This window comes from Schistosoma haematobium, chromosome 4, assembly GCF_000699445.3.
Source record: "Schistosoma haematobium chromosome 4, whole genome shotgun sequence".
Taxonomy (NCBI): Eukaryota; Metazoa; Platyhelminthes; class Trematoda; order Strigeidida; family Schistosomatidae; genus Schistosoma; species Schistosoma haematobium.
Genome location: NC_067199.1, coordinates 3,246,658 through 3,273,603, shown reverse-complemented (window position 1 = coordinate 3,273,603; position 26,946 = coordinate 3,246,658). Strand labels below are relative to the sequence as shown.

Below are 26,946 nucleotides of genomic sequence, written 5' to 3'. Positions count from 1 at the left end.
TATTGACTTTACTAGAAAAGTTCAAGGCAATAGTAGTAGCTAAAAAATCCAACACAAGAAATTCAACATAGATAGTTAACAACTTATTTATTGGTAAGATATATATATATCCAATGAAATAAATCTTTGACTATAGATTTGAACGCATCTTTTCACAAAAAAGTAATATGCTTGGAATGATTAGAGTATTAGGAGTGATCATAACACCAATCATCATGACGCGCAATGCTGACTAGTGTTGGGGATAGTTGGAAGAATGTTAGGGGCGGCAAAACCAAAACCTGGCATCAGTCAACAAAGTCATTAACTTCTGGTATGAGCTATGTCAGTAGATCTAGACTACTTGGTTGGGGTTTGCATGACTATAGTAACCAATGGTTGACATAACACAGAATCGATCACAATGGCGTTGGTGTATACTCTCTCTATTTTCTGCCTTAAATCGTGAGATTAAAATAACTTTATACCCTTCTTTCTACAAACTAATTCTTTCTTCCTGTACTATATCCTTATACACAATCTTTCTTTTATATATTACCATCACTGAATTAATTACTTCCAGGAATTCAGTGTTCATCTTGTTGTGCTAATGAGGTATGGCAACTTGGATCGATACATATATATGCCTGGTCCTACGTTGTAGCTGACTGACTGACTGAGAGTATTATAAAATATCATTACTGGATCAAAAATAGTACATTCACATACATTTTATATTGCATTATTATTGTTCAGTAATAAATATAATACGAAATTTTACAATTATCTGCAATTAAGTTGTACAGTGCTATTAATTTTCAACGTGGAAGTATTAGGTCCTTACCTGAAAAGTACAAAACATCTATCTACAATGTTTCTGAATATTTTCAAAGAAGTTGAAAAGTTAATTAAAAAATATAAATCATTGTATATTCGACGAGACTATAAATTATGAACGAACCAATCAGATTAAAGATGATAGATCTCGGATTTTACCACGAAATTCGTTCATCCATTTGGTTAACTAGCGTTTAAGCATTTTAGCTTATATCAGTTCGTGGTGAAAACCTTAAATCTAATGCCTAATCTTAATCATCAACTGTAAATTATAATCCTAATTCCTCATATAGGTCTAGTTATTAGGTGGACACTCTCAAGGTCACTCTGGAGTCACACAAAGGTCATCCATAAATCATAGTCTTACCAGTAAATGAAACAACTGTCATATCATATTGTATTTAGAAAATATACCATTTTTAACCGAATTAGAAACCAGAATATAGTGAGAATAATAGCAACAGCGATTCTGAAGACTCTCCCGAGCTCTCACATTGTACGAGTATTACATGTACTTAAATTAATGATTGCTCTGGTTTTCAGAAGAGGCATCAACCTAGTGACTCCCGAAAGAACTTGGCTTTCATCATGAGACGTTATGATTCTTCTAAATGATGACCTTCTAATTCTCAGGGCAGAGTTTAAATGCTTTGAAATGCTTTCTATGGTTAGCGTTTTTTTAGAGAGTTGGTTTCCTACAAGATTGGGTCGCTTACCTAATGCCTAAACCTCCTGCTTTATCCGGGCTTGGTACCGGCGACGGCCCCAGAGAATCCCCGGGTGGAATTGTGATTTTAATAGGCGTTTATAAAAATGGGATTTCCTCGATCAGTACATGAATCTCTCAAAAAGTTGGTGGGGTGATTAAGTGATTAAGCACTTATTATTAAGTAAAAGTTCACTTTTTATTTCAGAGGTGACTTAAAGTTGATTGGGTATATTTCCTTCAAAAGCTATTTTCCTTTCAACATAACGTCTTCAAGTTATCCTGTAGAGATAAATTGCTTTATGTCTCCTATATTGACATTCATATATACATATCGTTGTCAACGGATCATAGGCGAACAACAAAAGTGATCGTGAATGGAATGATGTTAGACCGCCATTAAAAACCTGGAAGCACTGGATGGGCATTTCTTCCTAGTATAGTACTCTTCATCCGCGCGTATCCGCAATGCTGATCGCGGGATTTGAACCCAGGGGCTTAGGTCTCGCACGCGGACACATAACCTCTAGATCACTAAGCTGACATCTGATGATGTAAATGTCTAACTTCAATCAATCGAAAAAATTGCACGGCCATCTTCCATTGTACTGAGGTATATACCTGTCTCTACCTGACATGGAGTAGCTCCACTGGTCACGGCATCTCACTAGAACTTTGAGAATTTTCAAACGAAGCTAATTGCTAGTGAACTCATGTTAATTATCAGTATAGGGTTGTGGAGATTATTAAGTTTTTGACTGAGATCATGAACCGATTGATGTTATCATTTCTTATACTTTATACATGCACATAATAAACATACCCTGCAAAACCTGTTAACATTAGGACATAAGATTTCCCCACTAAGTGTCGATTTTCCATCAGTTACATTAAAACGTACTGGCAGATCTTTCCTGGTACAATTCACAGTTGAATCTTTAAAGAATAAACCAAGCGTTCCATCATTATAACACTTGTACTAAATAAAAAAGAAATACGATTTTGTGAAATAATTCGGGAATAAATTAATATGAAGATACAATGAAACAGGTTAGATTAAAGATACATTAAGGATTCTGAATGAAAGTTGAGGGTTTAAAATATATTGATATAACTGATATATTCCAACGAGAATAATGAATGGTAACTATTGAGATCCATTTATAGACAAATCCTATACACATATTTTTATCGTATAATTGTTAAGTAACTAAATTATTCATATTCTTGTTCCTCTTATGATTAGCGCTATTTTGACCCATAGACTATTATTATACAATTTACCGCTCTTGAGTTGTGACCAGTCTATTCATTACAGTCTCCCTCATTCACAGCCACTTTTAACATGGTCTTGTACAAATGTTATTTCCAACTTCATGGCACAATGTGACCTGTTTGATCGGTATATGAGCCCAGTATGTTTAAGGTCAATAAGAACCAATCAACATCGAGGTGCACAGAACAAGCTTTGAAACACATATGGAGAAATTCAAACACTTCACTTCTATTTGAAGTTTGTGCTGATGATGTCGTTCAGAAGGACGATGAAAGCTCCACGATCAAACCATCCAGCTCAGAGAACAAAACTCCACCAAAATCATCCACCTGAGCTACAAATCATCTCCACCAGCCCAGTATGTTTGAAATACATAATTGATATTGCAGAGGCTGAGATGGGTATTCAGAACTTAATAGGCAAGGATAGGCAGAAAGAAGGACTGATAAAAACTCTAGGCTGCTAGTACAGGTTAAGGCATCCGGTTTATAAGGTACGAGGCTATAACTTATAACCATAGCATACATTTTCAGTCACACAACTAGAAACTGTTAATACGTCTAATTGCTAGACAATATTCAAGATTGAATTATTATTATACTATACTTCAGAAATTATACCCAGTTTTTAAATTAAGAGACATCTTTGTTAAACAACTTAATTTGAACAACATATCGTATAGTTCTTTTTATGATGAAATTTGATTTTTAGAAAATGCAACATTATTATACTTTAAGAAAAAGGGTGAAACAATTTATGGGTGTTGTTTACGACAAAAAGCGAATGTCTGGCGCTTTAACCGGGTCGCTGAACACGGAGGATTCACCGAGGGGAGTTGGAAAACCCTGATTTCAAACCAATAGTGCACATGGGCTCCAGGATCCTGTAGGAACAAATGGCGTATAAACCAATCGTTGATCACTGGCTACCATAGGACTGCATCTCTCGACTTTGCTCCACTGCCTGGTGGATTAGATCTTTAGGTCGAAAGCACTGAGTGTGGCCCCCTAATACATAATTCGGTCTGGGCACCCGAACAGTATCACAGCTCTTGCACAAATCGAATGATTTATGCGATGCATATCTATTTGATGCCTCCTTGTACCAGTGTTTATATAAAAATTTTAAATAAATGAGTTCGAAAACAGTATTTTTTTTAAAGTTTCGTGACTTTATATAGGCCACTTCCTCAGAGTGAAAAGACAATTTATTTATCGATGGAATAAAAATATGTAATAATAAACAGATAAGAAAGAATTAGTCCCTGAATTTTCTGAAGTAAAATAGTGTTCAATCTCGAAAAAACACATATTCCAGATAACTTTAATGACTATCGAGCTGTTTTACAAATTAATCTCGTATGAAGTCTGTGAGGTGTCTTTAGTATTTCACACTGTGAAGATCGAATTCAAGACAAAGCTGTTCTGTTTTACATGATTTTCTACTGTTTTTCGGTGATGCAACCTATCTAACTTGAACTGATATTACTCAAATGTCATCAAACATTTACATCATCTTGAAAGTTTGGTCTTGTCTTTAAAAACTCAATAGATGACAGAAATATAAAAGAGAACAAAACTGTACCTTATGACAACTTCCTTTCAAATATGTCCCTAAAGTGTATATATATTTGTCGGTGTAAGTCCAAACACTTCGATGTTCAACACAAATCCCTTTTGATCCATATGTTTGATAGTATCGGTTAATGCCTTCACCTAATATAGAAGATGAGTTTTAAATAACTGATTAATTATTTCTTATCTATTCAGAACGACTAGCTAAGTACACAGGTAGATCAACAATGTAAATATCTGATTAGAAAAAAAGGAAACATAAATTCACTTGGCATTGTTTACTTGAATCTTCCCAGTTGATATTTAGGACTGCAGTTGATCAGTCTCTTATTGGCATATGAGCATACTGGGCGTGTTGCCTCGATATTGTCTCAATTTACAAGAATTATAAGTAAAGATGGATAAAGGCTTGCAGTGGAATAGGGTGGTGACTTTTGAAGCGAACGGTACTGGGTTCGAGTCCCAGAGTGAACATCAACTCTGAGCTACAGATGAATCCAACTGACAAATTGGGAATAGGACGAAACGTGAGTCTCGGATTCCACTATTAATCACTATACATCCTTGCTTATAATATTAGGAAACATCTGTTTCTCATGGTTATTTAACTGTCGTATATTTTCTACATTTTACGAAACAATTTTAGAATTCTAATGAAGAGCATTGAATGTTTAGCAAAATGATACATAAGCCATTATAGATATGCTAAGTACACCTAGGGTTTACTTTGCGTCCATGATGTAATGGTATCTTTGCTATTGAAAATACCATACAGTTTCAAATTCTAAGTATAATACAATAAGTAAGTGAAATTCTCCATTCTAAAACCGATCCAAGTTGATTATTGAATCAATAAAAAGTACAATCAACAAACAAACATTAGAGAATCGCTTTAACTATTCTTCTCATGTAAAATATTTGATGGGCTAACTGTATTTGTGAATAAAGCCTAAAACGCTGTTCTAACCAGTCTACTCAAAATTCTTCATTACATGTGTTCTGTGAATAGGTGATTCGATATATGATCATTTTATAAGAATTAAGTCAATTGTATTCACAGAATACTTGATCTATAATTGAGTAATTCAATGATAGGTTAACGAAGAAGTAAATTGAATAATGTCTAGTAGTGAAATTCAAGACATGCGGTTCGTCCTATTCGTCAGCTGGATGTACCTGTATCTTAGAGTTGATGGTCATTCTGGGACTCAATATCGATATTGTGGCAGTCCGCACAGGACGCATATATCCCAACAAGAGACTGATTAATTGCAGTCCTAAATAACAATGAGACGATACAAGTAAATAACATCAAATGAAAAAAGTGGGATAATTAAATCTCAACTGAATGATTTTTAATAAAGTTCCACGTCAAACGCATAAAATATTTAACTTGATAACTTATCGATATGAGACTATAATTTATGGACGATCATTGAGTAATGCTAAAGTGACCTTCAGAATATTCACCTACTTACTAGAGCTAAATGAGGGTTATAAACCAGTGAGAAGAAAAGAAAATTATAATTTTTCTTTGATGGTCAGAGTTAGGAATTAGATTTAAGGTAATTCACTACGAACTGACATAAGCTAAGATACCAGAACTCTATTTACTCAAATGGATGGATGAATTTCGTGCCGAAATCCAAGACCTCTTATATTAAATCTGATTGACTCGTTCATAATTTATAGTCTCTTCCCTATTGATGAAAGTATGCTTTTAAGCTAAACGTATACTATACTATACAGAAAAAAAATAAAATGCTTACGTGATAATTTCTCATTCTCCTGATGTGTACAGAATGATGTAGCTGAATATTCACTGCCCAAACCTTTAACATACTACAAATGTGGGAGAGTAAGGTTAGTCCAGTATAATACATCATTATTATGAGAAGATATTTTCTTACAAAAATGGCGAGACTATAATTTATGGACGACCTTTGAAAGAATCTTGTATGAGCTTGAGAAATATTAGCCATTTTTAATATTTGAGATCACGAGTCAATTGAAGCTAGACCAACATGGAATACCTAGAGGCAGTGGACGGCCGTTTCGTCCTAGTATGGGACTCCTCATCTGTGCTCATCCACAATCTCACTTCGCGAGATTCAAATCCAGTACCTATCAGTCTCGCGCGCTAGCGCCTAACCATTAGACCACTGGGCCGACATCCAACGTGGTCGCGGGTGCACACTGCTGAGGAGTCCTACAGTAGGACAAAACAGTCGTCTAGTGCTTCCAGGTTTCCATGGTGGTCTAGCTTCAACTGACTCATGTCTCAACTATTCAAATTACTATAATATCCACAAAACCCCTTCAAATATTAGCCAATTAGAAAACAGTTAGTATAGAGTAAAATTCTATTATATATAACTAAAGAATTAAAATGGATACACTTCTTTTATATGGTTGAGAAACTTGTCAAAGTTAGAAAGAGGTTCAGAGTTTCTAAAATTATGATCAATATCGTAGAGGGAATCATCCATATGGCTCTATAATTGTCGACCTCTGGAGCCATGATGAATACGCAAAAAATTTCTGCCTTGATCACATTTCTTCAGTTTTGTTTGTGTGCACTCCGGTGGTTGGATCTATAAAATGCCACTTGTGGATAAAGACACGATGCACATAAACAAGTCTCTTTAGGTGTCTGTACGCTTTTCAATCATCCGTTTATATTGTAGTACTCTGTAGCAGCCAGTGTTACTGGTGCTCTTATTATCCAGTTCGCAACGACTGTCGTAATTTGCCTTACTCTCGATCTGCATAGAGCGAAAAAAATCCTATCACGTTTTCTCTAAAACCCGCTGCGAAATGATCGTATGTGAGCACCAGGTACGGAAATTGACATCATGACCCTGAAATTCCTGAAACGCTCCTGATTAACTGGTCCATAAATTATAGTCTAGCCAAGTGATTTTGAGTAGTACTGAACAATTGAAACTATTTTAACTGTTACTTATTCAAAACAACCATTTGTAATTTTCTATGTTAAAACAGTATCATTTCCCACATGTTAACTAATATAAGCTTCACCATATATCCCATTAAAAGTACTTGTTATTTATATAAATATAATTATGTAGTGGCTTTGTTTCGTTAATCAATCACCCTCGATAACCATTATTATATAAATCTCAACGGCGTTTGAAATTAGAAGGCAATAAGAAGCAGCAACTACAGTGTATTAGCGGATAGCACAGATCACAAAGTTATAGGCACATCAAGCGAATTTGAAGCAGAGAGGCGTATATTTGTATGCGAGCAATTACATAGGCAAATTTATAGTCAAGTTGCATAAAGGCACAGCAAGACAAACCAAAAGCTAATAATCGGATTCCAGTACATAAATACATAGGGATCAGAATGAATGATCGAATGATATATAAGCAATCAACATTTTAGCTAGAGTCTGTCGTGTTCTCTAGTGACCATAATGGTACAATGAAATATGCGAATAGTTACTGTTCAAATAAGATTGTACGTTAAGTAAATTAATAAAAGGATTTAACCAAATTGAACCATAATCGAAATTTGTTGGCGAACTGTATTGGGTTCGAGTCCCAGAGCAGACATCAAATCTGAGATGCAGGTCCATCTTACTGACAAGTGGCAAACAGGACAAAATGCGCGTCCTGGATTCCACTGATATCCACTATTCATCTTTGCTTATAATGCTTGTTGTAGGATAGTTTCTATATTTATATCATTTCAGGTTATTTCACAGTAATAGTGAAAATATCTTTTTATCTAAATATGATTCATTGTAAAACCTAAATATTTTCAATCATTGTATTCATGACTCCATTGAAGCTAGACCACCATTGAAAACCTGGTAGGACTGGACAGCAGTTTTGTCCTTGTATGGGAGCATTAATTGATAATATCACACATGAATAATGGTGGTAATTCATGTTTTCTTCACAGATTCATACATGAAAGTCGGTACAGGCGAATATATTTTAAATTATAAATAGTTAATTTCTGATTATGGTCAGGAATGAAAAATGATTATAGAAGTTGACCGAGAACCCTAGGTCATAATATTAAACGTTATAAGGTGAAATATTCACAAGAATGTGGAGCAATCAACTTACAGCCATTGTTGGACAATAATCTTTAAATGGATCTTCCCCACCGAAATATTCAGGACCATATTGAGTATCAAATGGGGCTTTTAGAAAGAAACGATCTTCTATGGGAACTGGATTTTGATATCTTAAAATACTGCACGTTCCATATGAGAATGCATCCCGACATCTTGCTTCATTGACATTGTCACAGAATGGGATAATTTTCCTGCCGCTTAACGAAAAAACAAACAATCAATTTTAAAGGCAATTGGTAATTTCATTTTTCGTCATGTATCTTTATTCAAAACAATTTACTATGCCATCAACAAACAGAGTATTATGTTTGAAGTTAAATATCAACAGTAAAAAGTTAAACAACTTCATTATGCAATGTTTGAAGTGATTACAAGTTCACTTAGTCTGAGAACGAAACAAGGACTCTGTGACCAAAGACCAATAAGTTAGCTATTCTGATGCATCACAGCCCCATTAACTAGAGAGAGAACTTCATGTTCGAAATAGAGGAACATACTCCGCAAGCACCCAGAAGCATGAGAAATAATAACAGGTAAAAATCAAACACATATATACAGCAATGAATTGTCCTTAGGAAGCGTTACAAAATTGCATCCTAAAAGATACAATGAATTAATAGTGTTTAAGATTCTCCCAAGTGGGAAATGCAACCCGACAGTGAAAATGAGCGCCTTTGGTACGAAAACAAGAAATCCAAAATTTTAAAATAGAATTACAAAAATAAGGTATTGACCAAATGAGTTCTGGGGGTCTAACATCCCCAACACATTAAGTAGTTCATCTTTGAAGTTCTATTTCTACTTCATGGTATACTGAAAGGTAAGAATTTTTGATAAATTGATAGACATCTAATATACTCAAAAGTATAAATATTAAAGAATAGATCTGAATTATAGAATTACCAGTTGCGATTGCATTGTGTAACTTTGAGTTACATAGCAAAGCAAGGGCTGTAGTCCTACAATTGAGGATATATGCAACTCAAAACAATTGTCTGTCAACAATATCAAAGTCGCAATCTTAAATAAGAACGCTAAAACAGTCCCACTGTACAGAGCTGAAACGTGGAGAACCACTACAACCATTATCAAAAAGGTACAAGTATATATAAATACTTATCTACGCAACATACTCAACATCTAACATTGGCCGGATACCATCAGCAATAGCCTTCTGCAGCAGAGAACAAACCAGATTCCAGCAGAAAAGTAAATTAGCAAAACACGTTAGAAATGGATAGGACATATATTATGGAAATCATCGAACTACATCACGAGGGTAGCTCTCACTTGGAATCGTGAAGGGAAGTGGAAAAGAGGAAAACCAAAGAACACATTAAGTCGAGAAATAGAAGTAGATATGTAAAGGATGAATAACAACTGGAAGGAAGTGTAAAGGATTGTTTGGAACAGGGTTGGATGGAGAGTGTTGGTGGTTGGCCTATGCTCCTCCACGAGGAGTAACAGGCGTAAGTAAGTAAGTAACATATATTTTGTCGATTAGACATATGAATGTATTGAACAAAGAATAATATTATAAATTCATAATTGAAATGACAATTGACTCACTACTGTCGTCTAATTTCAGCATAGTCGAAGCAACTTTTCATGCTAAAGTCACATCCTAATTGTCTACCATATTCCCATTTCATTGCTTTTGAGTAATCAACAGTGTACCAACTTGAAAATGACAAAATAATTTATGAAGTTAAATTCCACATCATTAACGAATGAATAACAATAATGAAAATTAGTACAGAATACACCAGACGGTGATATAATTAATACAAACTACTAAGTAAAGATGATAGTTAATTTATAGTTTACTTTTTGGATGAAAAGTGCTGGTGGGAGGCCTACGCTCCACGAGGAGTAACAGGCGTAACTAAGTAAGTGAGTAAGTAAGTATAGTTTATCGTAACTGAAAAGGATTGATTACCAGATAAATTCAAAATGAGTGTTTTAGACAAGTGTGATAAAAAAGAAAAAGTGAAGAACAACGAACGTGATGAAGTGTATATAGTTTTGAGAAGAGTGGTATTGTATAACAAAATTTGAGGTTTTATAACAAAGATAGTTTTATTAAGGATAAACCTGTCATTTGTTGACATGGTTAAAGTATGTACAAAATTATTGTGGGTTTGGTATGGCGGATGTGTCACTCAATTTAGTGGACTAGTTGAAGTGAGACATTAACACCGTTAGATCCCGACTGGCTCAGTGCCGAGAAGTTTAAGAGTACTTGCGCGAGATTAATAAGTCTTGGGTTCGAATCGCGCGGGACGGGGTCATGGGTAAGCATTGCTGAGAAGTCCCGCAATGCGAAGGGTTGGCCTCCCAAAGTTCCCAGGCTTTCGATGGTGGTTTAGCTTCAATTGACCCATGATCTCAACTATTGAAATTACTACAATCTCCAGAAAACCCCTTTCTGATATGAATGAATCATTTAATGTATTTTGGTTTGGAAAATATTTTATATTCGCTTGATGAGAAATATGAAACGGAGTTCAGAAACTTTCAGTCTGTTCAGTCATTTCTATCATGTCTCTGAGCCAATGCTGGCGTTTACGACAGTGTTCTATTCTGACGAGAATAATGGATGGTAACTGTTGGGATCCATTTATAGACAAATCATACACGCATATTTTTATCGTATAATTGTTAAGTAACTAAATTATTCATATTCTTGTTCCTCTTATGATTAGAGCTATTTTGACCCATAGACTATTATTATAAGATATACCGTTCTTGAGTTGTGCTCAGTCTATTCATTACAGTCTCCCTCATTCACAGCCACTTTTAACTTGGTCTTGTACAAATGTTATTTCCAACTTCATGGTACGATGTGGCCTGTTTGAATGGTATATAAACCCAGTGTGTTTGAAATACATAATTCATATTGCAGAGGCTGTGATTGGTGTTGTGGACTTAACCTGCAGGGCTAAGCTGGGGGAGAAGGATGAATAAAGACTGTAAACTCCTCGTTCTTGTTTTATGCGCCATTAGTCTGGTCGAATAATCACTGTTCATTAATTGGCGGTATCATTACGGCACATATTGATAGGGGCACAAGTCCAGAAGTTATAACAGACAGAAGTAGGTTCATAGACTGTGCGATTCATTCAGTTTCTCAAAAAAATGTGTATTAAGGTAACAGTTACAGTAAAGATGGACCCTCCGTAACACTGCCTCTAATAATATCCTTCCAAAACCTGCAAACATAGGCTCGTGGAGTCCAGATTTCGAAATCGTTAACGAAACCAAATCTATTTTCAGAGATTCTAAACGATAATGGACGTTATTCTTTTACATCCATCGTTGTAATAGAAAAATAGGTAATTACTTTGTCTAACTTTGCTTACCCCGAATCCTCAAAGAAGCTAAGAGTAACACGCGACACAGAGTAATCAACTTGTATTCTTCCAGCCATTATTTCGCTCTGAAATCCAAGATGATAATACACTACATAAACAATGAAGCAACTAACATTTATGTGTATACAAGAATACGGCTTTTTATGCTATATTATTCTCAATAATATTTACGTTCTAACCTTTACTAACCTATCATCAACAAAGGGTATTTCTTTAGGCACTTACCCTACAACTAATAATGGATAAAAAAACTTTGCTTACCGTACTGAAATGTGTTACTTTGTTCACATGAGTAATCAATGGCGATTGCAGATGGATCCAAGACCCACATTTCGTTCTATTTAGTATTCGTCAGCTGGAAAGAACATCAACTCCGAGATTCAGGTACATCCAGCTGACGAGTCCCAAATAGGACAAAACGTGGGTTACAAGGTCACAAATAACTGTCACTCTTGATGAAAGTCTAATATCACGGTAATTGTTTAACATGTTGACTTTATTTGCTACTTAATCCCTTAATACTCTTAATTCAATGCAAATAATTTCAGAAATAGCAAAATATACTATTTTGACAGTTCTTTATGTCACAATTTAGAATGTACAAAATTCATATTCATACTTCAGTAAACTCACTGAATATGTTCTTCCCTCCCAATGCGATCCTATCGGTCCAGTTTGGTATTGATTTTCCAAATCTGCTCCATCTAACCGGTTACAAGTGAAGTGTTTTCTTGCAGCGTTCTAAATATTGTAAGTATATATATTTTGATATTTTTTTAATTAAAGGAAGAGAAACCCAGAATAATTTTGTTTTTGATTTAGATCATGAATCGATTGATATTAGACGCCTATCGAAAATCTGGAAGCACTTGATGACCGTTTCGTCCTATTGGGGGACTCCTCAACAGTGTGCATCCACGATCACGCTTGTGGAGTCGAACACTTAACCTCTAGACCAATGATCTCAATAAAAAAACATAATAACTTCCACAACTCCATACTGATAATAATTTTTTTGTTCTATTTCTAAATAATTAAATACAATAAAGTCAGTCTTTGGCTTCATACACTACAATTTTATAGCGGAAATAACGATAATTTCTTTACTTTAAAAGACTCAAACACTTTCACCATTAATGTGTGAAGTTTAAAATTAACACCAATGAATAACAAGAAATACAAAATACTTGTTTTCCTTTAACTTATGACTTCACAGAAGTCAACAGAAATTAATCGTGGATCTGCACTGTTGAGGAGTCCTACACTTGAACGAAACGGCCGTCCAGTGCTTTCAGGTTTTCTATGGTGGTCTAGTTTCAATCGACGCATGATTTCAACTATTAAATTACTGTAATATGCACAAAACCCCTTTCTGATAATACATATATGACTAGTTTAAGGATTTTCATTCAGCAAGGTGATAAAATTTCAATGGTTGAAATCATCAGTCAATTGAAGCTAGACCATCATGGAAAATCTGGAAGCACTGGATGGCTAACCAGTCCTATTGTGGAACTCCCCAGCAGTGCGCACTCAAGATCCTGCATCGCGAGATTCCAATCGAGGACCTACCAGTTTCGCATTCGAACGCTTAACCTCTACACCACTGAGACGACCGGCATCCAACACTGTTAATGTCTAACTTCAACTAGTCCAGGAATTTGCGCCACCGTCCACCATTGTTTTCATTGATTTACTATCTCACGACAGACTCGATTGACCTTCACTGATCATCGCTTCTCACTAGAACTCCAGGAAATACCTCATGGAAACCGTCACCAGTGAGCATATGTTGATTAATATCAGAAGTGGCTTTTGTAGATACTATAGTAATCTGAATAGCTGAGATTGAGTCGATTGAAGCTAGATCATCATGGAAAACCTGGAAGCACTGGAAGGCCGTTTTGTTCTACTGTAGGACTCCTCAGCGGTGCTCATCCACGACCCCGCCTCACGAGATTCCAACCTAGGACCTATCAGTTAAGATAGTGTACATCAGACGATGAGAAAAATTTCTTTTCGTTCGAGGTGAATTAATGAATTTCTATCTAACATTTTCTTCATTATAAAATAATATGAATTGTATAAAAGACTTAACTAACCAGAATTTTAGGAGTAACAAAAGCATAAAAGTCTTTTGTAAACCATCCTGCTGTACTTCTCCATGTCCTTGTAATCTTTGTGATAGTGTTGTTACTGCGAAAAAGATGTTTAAATTATCAAAAACTTGCATTATAAGCATATACATTTTTAAGAAAAATTCCCCCTCGAAACAAAGCCTGGTGATCACGTTACTCACAACAGTAGTTTTCGAAAATTATTCAAATAGATTTGTATGGTGAACTGTATATAAAAATTATGATCATCATCTTGACTAATTGTTTATTTATTTATTGAAACACGTAAATATTGGTACAAGGAGGCACCAAATACATATACGCCACATAAATCATTCGATTTATGTAGGGGCTGATATACTGCCCGGGTGGCAAAACCGAAGCAGATGGTTATCTTACGATGCCACAACCGGAGACTTCGATATAAAGGTCTAATCCACAAGGTAGTGGAGCTACGCCAGGAAACGCAGTTCCATAGTAGCTTGTGACCGATAATTGGTTCATACGCCATTTGTTCCCTCAGGATCCTGTAGTCCATGTGCACCATTGGCTTAGAATTAGAGTTTTCCAACTCACATCTGCTGATCCTCCATATCCACCAGCCCGTCTAAAGCGCCGGACATTCGCTTTATGTCCTCTCAATTTCGTAAGCAACAAGCCTGGTGCGAGAAAGCAGTAGGTAGGACTCCCCTGGAAGTGACTGTATACTCATGGGCATATGAGGGCATTTCAAGACAGAGGGAAGGAGCTGACTTTCCTCACTCTCGGTCGTACCAGGGCATTTTCGAGACTAATTATGCATAACATATGCGTGAAACCTACCTTTAAAGATTAGTACAGAGCTTCTATTATTATAATATCAATACACAAATAAACCGATCATGTGCAAATAAAAAATAACTTTGGGTTTAGAGTTTTGATTTTCTTTTGACGCCGAGATACATCAGTTACAGATCTAACTTATGTGTTCACGTGGTTAGGATTAGCCTATCTGTCAATGATTACTTGCATAGTATTGTTCATTCATCTAAATGAAATTATCATTGCAATGATAATATGTATATGAGTCAACAGTCTGGTCTTTTGTTTCAAACCTCATAGTGAATTCCAGTCACCTAATCATTGCTGAAAATACTGTTGATAAGACATATTGTCTATGGCAATTTGTGAGAAGTGAATTTTTAAATACTAAACATGCTTTTACACAATGACAGAGGTAAATTTTAGAAAATAATAGTCAATGAAATCTGTATAAAACTGAATTTGTAACTGATTTTATACGTTTCTATATAAAACATCGTAATTTACTGAATGCAATAACAAATAGTACATTTCTATAAAATCAGGCTATTTCTTCATTAGGTTTTTGATTGAGATCATGAACTGGTTAATGTTAGATCACCATTGAAAATCTAGAAGCACTGGACGGCCGTTTCGTTCTATTGTGAGACTCCTCGGAAGTGAGTATCCATGATCCCGCTCTCGGGGTTTCAACCTAGGGCCTTTGTCCCGCGCGCGAACGCTTAACCTCCAGATCACGGAGCCGACATCTGATGGTGTCAACGTCTAACTTCAGTTATTCAAAAAAATTGCGTGGCCACCTTCCATTGTACTTAGGTAGATACCTGTCTCTACCCGACATGGATTAGCTTCACTGATCACGGCTTCTCACTAGAACTCCGAGAATTCCCACATGAAGCTAGTTACTAGTGAGCACATGGTATTCATCAGTATAGAGTTGTGGAGATTACTGAGTTTTTGATTGAGATCATTAACCGGTTGATATTAGACCACCATTGAAAACTTGGAAGCACTGGACGGATGTGTACTGCTGAGGAGTCCCACAATAGGACGAAGTGGCCGACCAGTGATTCCAGGTTTTCAATGGTGGTCTAACATCAATTGGTTCATGATCTCAATCCAAAACTTAATAATCTCCACAACCCTATACTTATATTTCTGTATCAAAAGGTTTCCTAAGTTTCTATTGGTTGAATATATAGAAACATGAAATTCTCACCTCGGAATATAATTTCCATATTGATCTTTGTACTTTGGCTTACGTTTATCGTCCCTGGGAGTTCGAGCTTTCCCATTTGGAAAGCGCATAAAAGGGAAGTTGGATGATGAAAATCCCTAAAATATAATAAATTTTAAATGTGCTAAGTAGTGACCATATAAAATCGGAATGTTATATATGAGCTTGTAAATACTTGTTCATATTTACAACACTAGCATGTCAACAATATTAACAGTAGTTTCAGATAAATAGCTGAACACTATAAAGAAAGAACTGACTGACATTTTGTAAATGAAGCAATTACTGTATGATTCTCAGATTTTACTAAGATGCTAGTATGTTCTAGTATGGGATTTCTCAGCCGTCCAGTGCTTCCATGTTTTCTATGATGGTCTAACTTGAATTGATTGATGAATTCAACTATAAAATTAATAAGTAACTTATGTCATGTTTACGTAGCCCTTAGTGCTGATCAAGTTTTATCGGTTAGTTATCAGCGTGGTGACCGGTTGAAATGATTCGATATTCTATGCCTTTTTCGTTAGTTAGAGGCAATGACGAGGTCATAATAAAAAAACTCGACATTAAGATACTTCATGTTTTCATGAAAAATGTGTAACATGCTAAATATATTTTGATAGAGTTTTGTTCTCTGAGCTGCATAATCGTTTGGTCTTGGCCCTTTCATCGTTCTTCTGAACGATAAGTGCGAGTCTTCCTGAGGTTTGTGTTGATGATGTTGTTCAGAAGAACAATGTAAGCTTCACGAACAAACTATCCAGCCCAGAGAACGAAAGTCCATTTGAGCTAGAAATCTTCTTCACCATCTCAATACTAGATATATTTCAATATAATTGTTCAGTGATCTCAATGAATAGAAAAATACTCTTTATCTTATCAAAATAATAGATGAACTTACAAGTGCATGACCAATTTCATGCAAGAAAATTCCAAGTGAATTTCTATCTTCAGGATAATCAACTCCCATTTTTCCTGGGCACACATTTACAAATCCGAGAATTGGCCTAAAGTATTAAGTAGTATCAATATATGGATATAAAACAATGAATGAATTATTCTCAATTAAAGTAATTAGGTAAGTAGTTACATCACAATTTCATTTTGTAATCTAAATTTATCCAGTATTCCATTAAATATTTAGTTCCATAGACATTGTAGATAGTTGGGTAGTTGGTTTAGTGACATAATATCTTATGTAATTTAATCAATGAGTGTTTCGTGTTACTGGGATTACAAAAAAACAAGATCATTAGTTCAAACCTATCTACTTTAGAGTTGACAATTTACTTGCTTACTTACTAACGTCTGTTACTCCTCATGGAGGAGCATAGGCCAACCACCAGTATATTCCATCCAACCCTGTCCCAAAAAATCCTCTTCACTTCTTTCCAGGTGTTATTCATCCTCTACATATCTACTTCCATTTCCCAAAGTAATGTGTCCTTTGGTTTTCCTCTTTTCCACTTCCCTTCACGATTCCATGTTAGGGCTTGCCCCGTGATGCAGTTCGATGATTTGCGTAATTTATGTCTTATCCACTTCTAACGTGTTTTCCTAATTTCCTCTTCAGTTGGAATCTGGTTTATTCTCTCCCACAGTCCACTAATGATGATGATATCCGGTCAATGTTAGATGTTGAGTATCTTGTGTAGACAACTATTTATAGATACTTGTACATGATTGATGATGGTTTTAGTGGTTCTCCATGTTTCAGCTCTGTACAGTGGGACTGTTTTGGCGTTCGTATTTAAGATTGCGACTTTGATATTGTTGACAGACAGTTGTTTTGAGTTCCATATATTCTTCAATTGTAGGAATGCGGCCCTTGCTTTGCCGATCCTCGCATTTACGTCTGCATCTGATTCTCCTTGTTCATCGATGATGCTTCCCAGGTACGTGAAAGATTCCACATCTTCCAGAGTTTCGCCATCAAGTGTGATCGGGTTGGTGTTCTCCCTGTTGCATTTGAGGATCTCGGTTTTCCCTTTGTGTATGTTGAGACCTACTGATTCAGAGGTTGTTGCGACATACTAGTTGTATTCATTTGCATTTATTCTTGTATATGGGATAGGAGGGATAGGTCATCTGCGAAGTCCAAATCTAATTAATCCTGAACTGTCCAATGTATTCCGTGCTCCCACTCAGATTTCGGGATCTTCATATTTCAGTCGAACACCAGAAGAAACAGGAAGGAGGAGAGTAGACAGTCTTTTTTGACTCCGGCCCTTACTTGGAGTGCATCGGTCAGCTGTCCTCCATGCATCACCTTGCACTGTAGTCCGTCGTATGAGTTCCGGATAACGTTGACATTCTTCTCAGGAACTCCACAGTGGTAAAGAAATTTACATAATATTCTCCTGTCCACACTGTCAAACTCCTTCTCATGGTCAATGAAGTCGATGTAGTGATGAGTTCCATTCAACTCATTGTTCGACAATGATCCGTATTGTTGCAATTTGGTCTGTGCACGACCGATCCTTACGGAATCCAGCTTGTTGATCTTGAATTTGGGTGTCTACTGAATTTTTCATCCGGTTCAACAACACTCTGTTAAAGACTTCCCCTGGTACAGACAATAGTGTAATACCTCTGTAGTTTTCTCATTTGCTCAAATCTTTCTTTGGAGTCTTGATGAGGTATCCTTCTTTCCAGTCCGTCGGCACCTGTTCCTCCTCTCAAAGCTACTTGAATAGAAGATGAAGCACGTTTGCAGTTATTTCGATATCTGCTTTTAGTGCTTCATCTAGTATGCTGTTAGGTTCTGCTGCCTTTCGATTTTTGATTTGTCAGATTGCCACTCTGATTCCCGCGATCGTTGGTGGAGTAACGTCCCTAAGAATGTCTGTGTTTTCTGAACTGGGATAAATCAATCGTAAATAAAATTCAAGGTTTGAAGAATGAATTGTACTAATTATCGACTTCATTTTAATGAACTTAAAGTACCAATAATGTTTGCAGACTTAATATTACAGACTAATTCGACTTTCACGTGATATAGTTTCATACTACTTACTACTTACTTAATCCTGTTACTCCCATAGGCAGCCGACCAGCATGGAAACAATTTAACCTATTTCTAATTACCTAGGTGTTTGTTTTTTTGTTGCATCAAATTTAAAGTGCAGCTACTTTTTGTGTAGAAATTCGGAACAGCGTAAGTTAAACTGCTATACTTTATTCATTTCTGCATTGATTGTTTGGATCTTCTCATTGACGTTAAGGTCTACAGTTTATCAATCTCTTATTGGTATATGTTCATCGTGTGCGGATTGTTCCGATGGTGCCTTAAGTCATCAAATTACAGCCTTAAATTTCCATGGGAAGATTCAAACAACCAATACAAAGACTAATTAAACTTCACCCCATTGTACAAGCTAGCAACTATCTGAACACAGTAGATAAGTGAATAACGTTATGGTGATTAAAGTGAAATAGTACTAGGTTTGAGTCCCAGAGTATACATCATCGAATTGAAGCAGGTATATCTGACTGACGAGTCCTAGATAGGATGAAACGCGCATCCTGGATTTCACTGCTAACCATCATCCATCTCTGCTATATTTTATTACCAGTTAGGTAACTGTAAATACATTGCATGTCTATTTTGCACTTGTATTTCAAAACAGATTCAAAGAACAACTACTGAATGGATAAAATGAGAAGGTAATTCCTTGACTTTCACAATATTATCGTAAACATTTGATTTAAGAGTAGTATAGTTAAAAACATTTGTCTTTGAATAAGTAATTCAGTCATTTTTCTTTCATCTAAAACAAGAATATGCTCTAATAAACATATTTAATTACCTATCTGTTTCCTCATCCATTAAACATGATGATGCAAATGCTGCTGTACTACCAGAACAGGTACGTGTATTTATAGCATCAACAAGTAGGATGTAACCGGCAGATGGTATTCCACTTCCATTATTGTAAGTTCTGTGTAATCGGTTATAATATTCCTGATAACATTCCTGAAAGATAATCATGATAGAATAATTGAATCGTAATATTTTGAACACAAATAATGAAATATAGATCATTGGTCGTGGAGCTTCAAGTAGAAGTTTGTGCTGATGATGTCATTCAGAACGACGATGAAAGCTCCATGATTAAACCATTGAGCTCAGAGAACGAAACTCCAACAAAATATACATCATTGTTTTACTAATTGAATGACAACTGGAAAGAGCTAGAAAGGATTGCCCAGGACAAGGTTGGATGGAGAATGCTGGTGAGAGGCCTATGCTCCTTCATGAGAAGCAACAGGCGTAAGTGAAAAGTAAGTTTACTAATTGAAATCTAGTTCAAGTGATGTCATTTTAACGTACATAGGGATTGAATAACTCCTGAAGATGATTAGTTGTTTTTTATTCAATTCTCGTTGAATAAATGTACATAATCTTAAAGGATGATGAAATAACTTAAACAGTGTTGTATCTAACCTCTGTTCAGGCTATCATAGCTGTTGTATGACAAAAGTCATATACCGAATTTCGAGAAAGAGTATTTACGATTATGATAATATTAATATGCAAATCTAAAGAGACTACATTTCAATGTTGATTCTATAATTATCCCGGCTCAGTGATCTAGAAGATAAGCGTTCATGTGCAAGACCGAATGTTCTAGGTTCGAATCCTGTGAGCGGAATCGTAGATGTGCACTGTTGAGTATTCTGTATTTCACACCTTCAATCACTTATAAGAAATGAATTAAAAATCTAATACACATCTTATTGTTGCATTTTAAATATCAACGGACACCTGTACTCATACTCACCCCTACATACTGATCTGGAATTTTCACCCTTCCGCACATAACATCGCGTTTACACATCGACTGACGACAAAATATGGAATTATTCCCAATAGCTGTGTAATAGTATCCACTTTCACAATACCTTGATGAAACAAAATAAGAATGTTTTTCAGTTAAGAATAAAAGAAATCCATCTATTAAGTTTTAATCTAGAATAGTGAATTACTTAAGTTACTTAACAAGATACCTTCAAACATTGAAATGACAAGAATCACAAGTGTGACAAGAATGCTAATGATTACATATCAATAAACAAGTAAGCTAACAGTACAATCACCTTTTTGCTAGTTGTTTTCCACTTCCAGGTTTCTTGACTGTCAATGCTTCTTCCCAATACTTTATTGCCGCTCGTAGATATATCTGTAAAAATGTAAAATAACACAACTAAAGTATTACATTATTAATTTTAATAGTTGGGATCATGAGTCAATCGAAACTAGATCATCATAGAAAACCTAGAAGCACTGACGGCCGTTCCACCCTACTGTAAAACTCCTCAACAGTGCGTGTCCACGATCCCGCCTCACGAGATTCCAACCCAGGTCCTATCGGTCACACGCGCGAGTGCTTAATCTCTACACCAATGAGCTGGCCAGCATCCAATCATATTAATGACTTACTTCAATCAATCCACGAAGTTGCACCACCATCAACGATTGTTATCAGTGTGTTACTATCTCACAACAGATTTGGTTGAACTCCACTGATCACTGCTTCTCACTAGAACTCCAGGAAATATCTCTTCAAGCAAGTCACTAGTGAGTATATGTTCATGATTATCATAGGGAGCTTTTGTGGAGATTTTACTAATTTTATAGTTGAATTCATGAGTCAACTGAAGCTAGATCACTATGGACAAACCGGAAGCACTGGATAGCAGTTTCGTCCTAGCACGGGAGTCCTCAGCAGTGCTCATCCACGATCATCCTCATCATTGTTATTCATAAGTGAATATATATATATATATATAGCTATTCAAATAATCAAAACTTAAAACTGTTACAATTAAATCATTCATAGAAACAATGAAAAACATTACTATACTGAGAAGAATTTTTATCATAAATCATGTGAATTACTGAGAGTTTAGCATGATCTTTCATTGTGTAGAAATTCTGAGTAAAATGCGTATAAAACTTCAAATGTTTTGGCGCTGTATTCCGTCTCTCAACATCATCCGAATGTACAGTGACAGTATGATCCTAAAATTTCAATCAAATTCTCTAGCAATATTGAATCTACCAATTTCACTAAAGGAGGTGAACCACAGAATGATGTCGAATTGACAATATGACATATGATCAAAATGAAAAACCATTTAATGAATAAATGAATAAGCATATCTGTTAAGTATGGTGGTAACTAACTTATGTCATATGTATACCTATATATATATATACATGTTGTTGTTGTTGTCTGAAGTTCACAGACCAATCTAATGTCTCCGGTCTATCTCGTTGGTTTATTTCTCACTATACTTTTAACAGTTTCGATGGAGATTAAAACCAATTCACACAAAAAAAAAAGAGAAAAGAAAAGAGAAGAGAAAAACGAAAGAAAAGAATAATGTAGGTTTACTTTTTGTCTTAAATTCAAAGATTCTAGACAATTTGATTTCATTGTTGATTCTCTTAACTTGAATAAGTTTAACTTTGTTTCAAGACAAAATCTTCCCCCCCATTGTGAAACATTTGACTGAGTCTGATCATAATGAAATCAACTTTGCTTTATCCATATTATGATGATTTTTGTAATCATTGGTACTTTTTGGACATCTAAATGATTCTAGTAAACGGATAAAGAGAATAGTTGATATACATTCATATCACCTACCATCTGATGAGTGAAATGGATACTAAAGAAGTATTAAACAATCAAATAGATAGAATGGTGAAATTGGAATATGCAATCACTTGAAGTTGTCAACAAATACAAAACGGTTCAGACAACTTAAGACAACTCAAGCTGTAAACCTTACAAGACTTAATTCAATGAAAAAGGTACCATTGTTTACTTACAATTGAAATGGAATTACAAAGTGAATAACTTTAACAATATCAGGAGATGATGAGATGTAAGATGTTTTGGGATAAACAGTTGATATCTATTGAACATACTTAAACACAAAGTAAGCCATATTAACTTACTTACTTTCACCTGTTACTCCCAATGGAGTATAGGCCGCCTACCAGTATTCTCTAATTCACTCGGTCCTAGACCTACATTTTTAGTTCTATCCAATTGTTGTTCTTTCTTCTCATGTCTCTCTCCATTTATCAGTTTAATTTGTTCTTTGGTATTCCTAGCCTCCTTTGGCCTTGAAGATTTCAAGTGAGGGCTTGACTTGTGACGTAGTTCGGTGCATTCTTCAATGTATGTCATATTTACTTCCAGTGATTCTTCTTGATTTATTCTTCCACTGTTATTGTTGATTGTGTTTGGCCAACGGATCAGAAGTATTTTGTGTAGACAGCTGTTAAGAAACACTTGTATCTTCTGAATGATGGGTTTCGTAGTTCGCCAAGTTTCTACCCCATACAATAGAACTGTGTTGACATTTGTATTGAAAATTCTAATTTTGGTGTTGATTGACAGTTGTTTTGATACGTAAACTGACTATTCAATGTACTGAAAAATTCGACACTTAAGTATTATTGATGAAAATGTAAATGTTTGTTAACTATCTATTTGGAACAGAAGTTCTAATCATCAATAAAAATGTAATTCATTAGTTGAATTCATGAACCAATTGAAGCTAGATCACCGTGAAAAATTTGGAAGCGCTGAACGGCTATTTCGTTCTGGTATAGGACTCCTCAGCAGTGCGCATTCATGATCCCTCCTCTCGAGATTCATTTTCAGGACCTCATTCATATATCTAGATATTAATTATTAGACTTTAATTGAATATTGCATCTGTTGGATCTTACAATCTTCCCGAATTACTGTTGAAGTCAATTTATACTATAAAGTTCCATCAGAATAATTCAAAAATAGATATGCAATAATTTTTTTAATACCTAGACTAAGTGTAGTCGAAGTACGTAACAGATTCCCAGAAGATTACCTAGTCACATTGTCGCTTTATATTATTCAGTGTCATAATGTCTCCATCTCTCGCTTTAGCTACAATCTCACATTTAGAACTTAAAATGCTTCCTAATCATAAATATCAGTTTAAGGGTTGTGGAGATTATTAAATTTTTGATTGAGATCATGAACCAATTGATGTTAGACTAACATTGAAAACCTGAAAGTACTGGACGGCAGTTTTGTTGTATTGTGGGACTCCTCAGCAGCGAGACTGAAGGCCCTGGGTTCGAATCCCGCGAGAGGGATCGTGGATACGCACTGCTGAGGAGTCCGACAATAAGACGAAATGGACATCCAGTGCTTCCAGGTTTTCAATGATGGTCTAACATCAATCGGTTCATGATCTCAATTAATAATAAATAATTAAGGCAAGAATTCGTGATGTAGAATCATTTATTAAAACAATTTCAAATAATCTGGTTACGCATAATGTACTTGTTAAGACATTTTTATATGAAAATTAATAGGTCAACTATACAGGGTACCAAAACCATACTATGATACTTAATTTGCAAATTTTCAATAATTGTCTTGGACTTCATTGTTCTTGCATTTCCATACTAATTGCTATCTATTCCCGTTCTTCCTTTCTTGATCTTCCCCATCTTCTGCTGCCAGACATTACATTCCTGGCTCGCGTCATATATTACTTATATCAATATAAGTAGTACGCGCCACAAAACAATCAGAATGATAGTCATGTAACGATAATCATAAAATAAGTTAGGAAGTTATTTTTTGCCCATTATCTAACTTCATTATAGTTTGTACAAAGATGCTATAAACATAAATCTTCCATTTTATTCTTTATGGTTATCTAGGCTAACCTTATTTATATGACAATGGTAATAAGAAGCCAAATATGAATTGTATTAGATGATGGGGTCGCTAACCCCATGCTCAACCCTCCTCCTTTATCCGGGCTTGGGACCGGCAGTAACCCCCGGAGGAACTCCAGGAGGAGTTATTGATACATCATTATGCCTATTTAAAAGGGGTGTAATTTACAATCTATCAATGAATTACATTATGATTAGTGAATAAAGTTTAATCATAATGAAAATAATCCAAACTTGAATTCTCTATTTAGTTCCATTAATTGGTTTCTTTTTATAAATCGTTAATGACACAAAATGATTACTCGTTTCATGATCATAAAAAGTTGTTAAGCTCATTATATGAAGTGTTTTAAAGAAGGGCTTGTCTTTCTATTTGTTTTAAAAAAAGAAAAGAAAAAAAAGAAAACCAGAATATTTATTTACATTTTGTTAGTAAACGGTATGAACAGGGTGGATCTGATGCAGATGTGAAGCCGCGGATCGGCAAAGCTAGAGCAGCATATTTACAACTGAAGAACATCTGGAACTCAAAGCAACTGTCAACCAACACCAAGATCAGAGTTTTCAATACAAATGTCAAGACAGTTCTACTGTATGGGGCGGAAACCTGGATAACTACGAAAGCCATCATCCACAAGATACAGGTGTTTATTAACAATTGTCTACGCAAAATACTTCGGATCCATTAGCCAGACACTATTAGCAATAACCAACTGTGGGAGAGAACAAACCAGATCCCAGCGGAGGAAGAAATCAGGAAGAAGCGCTGGAAGTGGATAGGACACACATTGAAGAAAGCACCCAACTGTGTCACAAGACAAGCCCTCACATGGAATCCTGAAGGTCAAAGGAGGAGATGAAGACCAAAGAACACATTACGCCGGGAAATGAAGATAGACATGAGAAAAATGAACAAGAATTGGATGGAACTAGAAAAGAAGGCGGAGGACAGAGTGTGTTGGAGAATGCTGGTCAGCGGCCTATGCTCCATTGGGAGTAACAGGCGTAAGTAAGTAAACGGTATAGTATCCAACATATGTAAATATATTCTAAGTAAAGATGTATAATGGTTAGCAGTAGAAATCAAGATATGTATTTCAACCTCTTTGGGACTCGTAAGCTAGATGTACCTGCATCACGAAGTTGATGTTGAATCTGGAACTCGGACTCAGTACTATTCGCTTCAAACAACATCATGGCATTCACTTAGCTTCTAAATCCTGATAGCCATTAAGCTTATGTAATGAAGTGAAATTTAATTTATCTTTGTAATGGTTTTTTGAATCTTCCGATTGATGTTTAGCAATGCAATTGATCAGTCTTTTATTGGCATATGTGCATCCTGTGCGGATTGACTTGATATTGCCTTAAGTCGTAAGCTTTATAAGCAAAGATCGATAGTGACTAGCAGTAGAATCCAGGATGCGTGTTTCGTCCTATTTGATACTCGTCGGCTGGATGTACCTGCACCCGAGTTGATATTCACTTCAGAACTCGAACCCAGTACCGTTCGCTTTAAACGCCATTGCGTTATCCACTTAGCTCCTCTCCCTAATAATTTCTCATATCCCCTTGAGTTTGATTTATAATTTTCTCTGAGGTTATATGATTAGTGAATAAACATATATAACTTGAAAATAAATTCGTTAAATAGAGGAACCTTAGCTGAACTTCATCTTCAATATTTAGACGATAATTATGTCTAATTAGTGTTTTCTCCACTAAGTATTTTTAAATCATATATGTTTACTAGAAGCACATGTTGTAAGTCGGTCATTGCTCGAAATATATTAACTCTTTTCAGATGAAGTAATTAGAGTTTGTAATTCTATAATTAGTATTTTTGATTGAGATTATGGACCGATTGATGTTAGATCACCATTGAAAACCTAGAAGTACTGGACGGAAGTTTCGTCCTATTGTGGAACTCCAGAGCAGTGCGCATTCACGAAACTGCTCGCGGGATTCAAACACAGAGCCTTCAGTGTCGTGCGTAAATGTTTAACCTGTAGACCACTGAGCCGGTCGGCATCCAACGGTATCAATGTCTAATTCTAACCAATCCACGAAATTGTGTGACCATCTTACATTGTACTGAGGTAGATACCTGTTTGTACCTGACACGGATTACCTTGTGATGTAGTTAAAATTGTTTAAGTTGATGATAATGATTTATTAA

The 26,946-nt window shown here is 35.5% G+C and overlaps 2 protein-coding genes across 2 annotated transcripts; both read right to left on the bottom strand.

The window, feature by feature from the left end:
• Nucleotides 1-681: 681 nt before the first annotated feature.
• Nucleotides 682-11,876, bottom strand: MS3_00000366 (uncharacterized protein). Its single transcript, XM_051208161.1, has 7 exons — nt 11,846-11,876; nt 10,053-10,163; nt 8,473-8,680; nt 6,142-6,214; nt 4,383-4,513; nt 2,346-2,501; nt 682-823 (listed from the first exon to the last, which is right to left on the bottom strand). The coding sequence occupies exons 2-7, from the start codon at nt 10,091-10,093 to the stop codon at nt 812-814; spliced, it is 621 nt and encodes a 206-aa protein (XP_051065981.1). The 5' UTR covers nt 10,094-10,163; nt 11,846-11,876; the 3' UTR covers nt 682-811.
• A 572-nt stretch (nt 11,877-12,448) lies between these two features.
• MS3_00007218 (uncharacterized protein) lies at nt 12,449-25,287 on the bottom strand (the record flags this gene model as incomplete). The annotated part of the gene is made up of 10 exons (XM_035730972.1): nt 12,449-12,598; nt 13,960-14,053; nt 15,995-16,110; nt 16,914-17,019; nt 19,822-19,988; nt 20,797-20,917; nt 21,113-21,219; nt 21,915-22,037; nt 23,059-23,447; nt 25,191-25,287. The coding sequence occupies 10 exons, from the start codon at nt 25,285-25,287 to the stop codon at nt 12,449-12,451; spliced, it is 1,470 nt and encodes a 489-aa protein (XP_035588695.1).
• Between the last annotated feature and the right edge of the window lie 1,659 nt (nt 25,288-26,946).

Coding starts and splice junctions, on each gene's coding strand:
- MS3_00000366 (XM_051208161.1), bottom strand. CDS start 10,093: ATGAAAAGTTGCTTCGACTATGCTGAAATTAGACGACAGTA. Junction 8,681..10,052: donor GCTGAAATTAGACGACAGTA/GTGAGTCAATTG, acceptor TTTTTCGTTAAG/CGGCAGGAAAATTATCCCAT. Junction 2,502..4,382: donor TGAAAGGAAGTTGTCATAAG/GTACAGTTTTGT, acceptor TTTTTTATTTAG/TACAAGTGTTATAATGATGG.